Genomic DNA, 5,575 nt, shown 5'->3' with positions numbered 1-5,575 from the left:
GACAGAATGTAAACAACTGACAGTGGACCATATAACATTTGTGGACCAAATAAAATATGTAAATATGAATAGATGATCTGAAGTTTTTACTAAAGAAGATAAAGCACACGGCTGTTTAGGCGTTTGAAAGCACACGTATGATAAGTCAAGTGTTTAATGTGAGTAAAGCACATGTAGGGTATATATCTAACACAACCAGGTACGAGTGTTTACCTTTCATCACAGCATTGTGCCAGCTTCATTTGTCATCATTATTATTAAAACATAGTTATGAGCTGTTCAAGAGCACTCTGAAGCTCTACATATATTCACCTTTTTAAAGACTTCCCCACAGTCCTCTGTGGCTGTAGACGTGCCCCCCTCAGAGGTCAGCTCAGAGGTGGATGTGTCACCACGCTGCTCAGTGGACGACTCCTCACCACACTCCTGAGTGTTGAAAAACAGCAGATTCATTGTAAAGCATTCAGCCTTATTTCCCTCCTTTGTTTCCCTCTGAACAATGATCACTTTCAGCACATGTTCATATAATCACCTGTCCTCTCCAAGGCCAGTCCGAGTCACCATAGTCATAGGGGATCTCCTCTCCTGGCTCGATGTCTCGTCTTGCAAACAGACACAGATGGGGCTTCCCTTCTACATTTAGGTGCTTCATTTTAGCGTTTGGGTTGATGTGGTCATCGTTGACCAACCTTCCAAGTGACTCATCTTCTTTTGCTGCATCAACACTTCAAATACAAACGATCAATATTAAATACATGCATGTGTATATTTTCTGGATTAAGAGCCTATTAAGATCTGGACTATCAAATGCTCTGTGTTAAGTCACTGACATAAAGCATTGAGTTTTAATACATACCACCAAAATGTTCCATTATGGCGAAACTCAAACATGAAGACCTTCAGCTTGTTGTGATAAACTCGCTGTCTCCTCTCACATTCTTGTTTGCTTATTAGTTCACCACGATACTCCAACAGGAAGTCTCCTTTTTCAAATGGAGCACAAGCAAAGACGCCCCGCCCTGTTAAAACACAAACACGAGTGATGAAGTCAGGAGAACCAGGACATTTTATAAGGCCAACAGTCCTTAGTCAGACCTATCTTACCCTTAAAAGAGCTGATGAACCTGACATCGAGGTCACCTTTGTCCTTCCCAGACGCAATACAGGTCCTTGCATCTTCCTTTGGGTTTAAACGCCTCCACCTCTGCATTCCTGTGTGTACTGTAACCCTATGTGTCCAGAGACAGAGGGAGGGTTAACATAATCACCCAGAGACAAAATATTAATAACTACCGGTATAATTATATAGCACCTTTAAAAGCATGCATCAATGTGAAAGCTCACTACAGTAAAAGTGTGATTTCCACACAGAAACTTCACATTTTACAGTTGTCTTGCATGCATGCATTATGTGACTTAAAATTAATTTTTAGTGACTGAGTTGAATTTTGATATCACAATGTATAATATTAGTGTTTATTCCAGTGTACATCTTTACACATTTTCTGCTGATGGAAACGTTACATTGTGCCTACTCACAATAATTTAGGGACATTGTTATAAGTGCTTTTTCTATGTGGTCTGAATTCTAATTAAATAAGTAATAGTATATAACACCCCAACAATAGAGACAATAACAAAGATAGCCCTGGCACAACGTGGTGGAGCGTCATCATCCATGAACAGAAACACGGAAACACGCAGTCCTGCTTCTAGCTGATCACAGCAGGTCTACCTGTTGAGTTAAAGGGCCACGCGGAGCCGTCATCACGTGCGCGTCGGTGCGCAGCTACGCTAACCAGACACGCGCAGACACGCAGCAGCTCTCGCTAATTTAAAGTTAAATCAGCAGAGTTACGGTCTAATACGATTTTGTATATGAAGACGCCATATTAGTGATAGGAATTGCACATTGTCAGTAATGTAACCGTTTAAATCCCCCTTTTATTTTAACGTGCATTAAATATCGCGTGATTTCCAGTGAAAGTAACATTAACAAGTTACCAGAGCGCTTAAAAAATTAAACTTCCACTTCTCAGAAAAACTCGGGTTCATTTAAAACTTAACCATCATGTCAGAAAACATATAAATGAGCTGCTTACCTTCATTGCCAGGAAAATTTCACGTGACTCCGGTCTTAGATACGCCCACATTGAAATGACGTCAGCTTATTTCCGGGTTTGTGTGTGTGTGTGTGTGTGTGTGTGTGTGTGTGTGTGTGTGTGTGTGTGTGTGTGTGGGGGCCTTTTTCAAACCAACCCCTACACACTCCCCCTCCGTGACGGAGTGCACTCCGTCAGAAGTCACAGGGTACGTCTCACTGGGCCTTTCTCACTTCTCTTATTTGCACCGAGTGTCCTCCGAGTTGTCTCCTCCACTTGCGTCTTAGTCCCGCCCACCAGAGATGCACGGAGGAAACGAAGCCGAGGAGAGAGGACCGAGGAAATCAGCTTTAAGACACATGAGACGTCGTTTCCTCGACAGCGTCACATGACGCGACATCAGCTGATCATGTTCAGCTGTCAATCAGTCGATCAGCTGTTTATATCCACACAAACACGCACTGTATTATTTCTCATCAAACACACACACTGTATTATTTCTAATCAAACACACACAGTTACAGTGTTGAGTTTCTTTACCTAATAAAAAAATCATCTGAAGAACAACCTGCAGTCTACTCAAACCAAAAGGACAGTTTCTACTGACTAAAAGATTTCATTTTGAATTGTCTATAATTATTGATTATTATTAATCAGTTTGGACTGAACCTAGCCTGTATTTAGACAACGAACTCTGTATTTTATAAACACATATATTTATGTGTCAGGATACTGAAAATGATTGATTAGAATCTAAATGATGAAACTTTGTGAAGATAAATAAGTGAGAATATAAAACGGACTCCTCTTCATCAGACTCTTTTTAATGGCAGCTCATCACAGAGTGACTCTTTACAAACTCACTGATGTTCATCATCTGTTTAAATGTCCGATGCTCCATTTAGCGTCTTTTTAATGTCCGTCTTTTCTCCGGTATTAAACTCTGCTCATGTTGAGAAGTTTCACTGAAGTCTGATCCGCTGCAGCGTCCAATCAGTGAGTGATATACGAGAAGGGGGCGTGTCTGTCAGTGAAAAGACTTCCGTGAAGTCAGCTCTCGTGTCTCCTCGGTCATCGCTCCTCGGATCAGCCTCCTCTCTCCTCGATCCTCTCTCCTCCGTTCGCTATTAGAGCTTTGGGACGATCCTCAACATGGCGGCTTTGGAACTACTTCCGGACCGAGGACCGAGGAGACTGCAAATAACGAAAGTGAGACGTACCCACTTTCCTTATTTGCAGTCTCCTCGGTCCTCGGTCCTCGGCCGAACCGGAAGTAGTTCCAAAGCCGCCATGTTGAGGATCGTCCCAAAGCTCTAATAGCGAACGGAGGAGAGAGGATCGAGGAGAGAGGAGGCTGATCCGAGGAGACACGAGAGCTGACTTCACGAAGTCTTTTCACTGACAGACACGCCCCCTTCTCGTATATCACTCACTGATTGGACGCTGCACAGGATCAGACTTCAGTGAAACAGAGTTTAATAGGGGAGAAAAGAGGGACATTAAAAAGAGGCTAAACGGAGCGTCGGACATTTAAACAGATGATGAACATCAGTGAGTTTGTAAAGAGTCGCTCTGTTATGAGCTGGGATTAAAAAGAGTCTGATGAAGAGGAGTCCGTTTTATATTCTCACTTATTTATCTTCTGAACATTTCATCATTTAGATTCTAATCAATCATTTTCAGTATCCTGACACATAAATATCCGTTTATAAAATACACAGTTCGTTGTCTAAATACAGGCTAGGTTCAGTCCAAACTGTTTAATAATAATCAATAATTATAGACAATTCAAAATGAAATCTTTTAGTCAGTAGAAACTGTCCTTTTGGTTTGAAACAGACTGCAGGTTGTTCTTCAGGTGTTTTTTTTTATCAGGTAAAGACACTAAACACTGTAACTGTGTGTGTTTGATGAGAAATAATACAGTGCGTGTGTTTGATTAGAAATAATACAGTGTGTGTGTGTGTGTGTTTGATGAGAAATAATACAGTGCGTGTGTTTGATTAGAAATAATACAGTGTATGTGCGTGTGTGTGTGTGTGTTTGATGAGAAATAATACAGTGCGTGTTTGTGTGGACAAACAGCTGTTCGGCTGATTGACAGCTGAACGTGATCAGCTGATGTCGCGTCATGTGACGCTGTCGAGGAAACGACGTCTCGTGTCTTAAAGCTGATTTCCTCGGTCCTCTCTCCTCGGCTTCGTTTCGTCCGTGCATCTCTGGTGGGCAGGACTAAGACGCAAGTGGAGGAGACAACTCGGAGGACACTCGGTGCAAATAAGGGAACTGAGAAAGGCCCACACTCGCAGCTGAATGAAGTCCCCTCCATCCAGGTGTAGGGTAGAAATACAGCAGCAGGCATTGGGACAAACTTCACTCTCTCAGGTGGAAACAGGAAGTGTGTGTTACCATGGTTACTCAGCGGCATTCTGGGGGAACGGCTTATTATTAATGTACGTAATACATTCTGTAAAAGTCTTGTAGATTATTTTTCTCTAATGAAATTTATATTAGCGTAGACTTATAGAAAAACGATCAGATGGAGCCCACATTCTTTATTGTAATTTATAATTTAATGTTAATTTATTATAATATCAAAGAACAGGTTGGCTTAAATGAAAGCACAGACAAGGAGACTATAAATGAACATCCCAGCTGCAAGACGTTTATTTTTTTGTAGCAGAAATTAAGTTTTACAAAGAAATCAAAAGTAGAGCAATGATAAATAAATAACAGTGAGAAGTTGTCTGTGCAAGACAAGAAAGCCTGTGCAAATCCGAAGCTCAAACCCCGGTGTGCAATGTCGTCTCTGGGAATTGAAGTTTCCTCACTTGTGACATCGGTGAGGAATAGTGAGCTGTCCACCACAGTCAGAGCAGGTAAGTCCAAGGGAGGCTAGGTGCAATACGGGCCTCATGTCTCCTTTGGCGTCCGTCGTTCCACTCACTCCTCTTCAAGTCTATGCAGTCCTTGATGACAGAGCCTTCGCCTGGCGGAGCGTTGGGTGGCGGTGTCCTCCAGCTGGGTTGGATTTAACACACACACACACACACACACACACACACACACACACACACACACACACACACACACACACACACACACACACACACACACACACACACACACACACACACACACACACACACACACACACACACACACACACACACACACACACACACACACACGAGCTGTTAAAACTTCCCAAACTTACACAGTCAAACCTGAGGCATTCACATTCTTTTCACTACAATTTTATATCAAGACTTTGATATATGTCCTCGATGACAGAGCCTTCGCCTGGCGTTAGTTCAGCTGTGACATGACACCAGGGAGTCCCCCATGAATTATTATCTGTGCGTGTGAGAGAGACACCAAAGCCTATGCAAATGCAGCACTGATGTTGATTTGTTTTTTTTCCTGATCCAGCCCAGTGGTCAAGTTGTTGTGAAAAATAAAGTCTATAGTGT

The 5,575-nt window shown here is 42.3% G+C and overlaps 1 protein-coding gene across 1 annotated transcript; it reads right to left on the bottom strand.

Moving 5' to 3' along the window:
- Nucleotides 1-279: 279 nt before the first annotated feature.
- Nucleotides 280-1,225, bottom strand: LOC306840167 (N-lysine methyltransferase KMT5A-A-like; the record flags this gene model as incomplete). Its single annotated transcript, XM_079369259.1, has 4 exons — nucleotides 1,105-1,225; nucleotides 857-1,019; nucleotides 533-725; nucleotides 280-426 (listed from the first exon to the last, which is right to left on the bottom strand). Exons 1-4 carry the CDS (start codon nucleotides 1,208-1,210, stop codon nucleotides 280-282), a joined length of 609 nt encoding a protein of 202 aa, XP_079225385.1. The 5' UTR covers nucleotides 1,211-1,225.
- Nucleotides 1,226-5,575: the final 4,350 nt, after the last annotated feature.

This window comes from Symphodus melops (genome assembly GCF_947650265.1).
Source record: "Symphodus melops genome assembly, chromosome: 19".
NCBI classification, from domain to species: domain Eukaryota; kingdom Metazoa; phylum Chordata; class Actinopteri; order Labriformes; family Labridae; genus Symphodus; species Symphodus melops.
The sequence above is the reverse complement of the archived record's forward strand: the minus strand, read 5'-3'. Positions and strand labels throughout refer to the sequence as shown.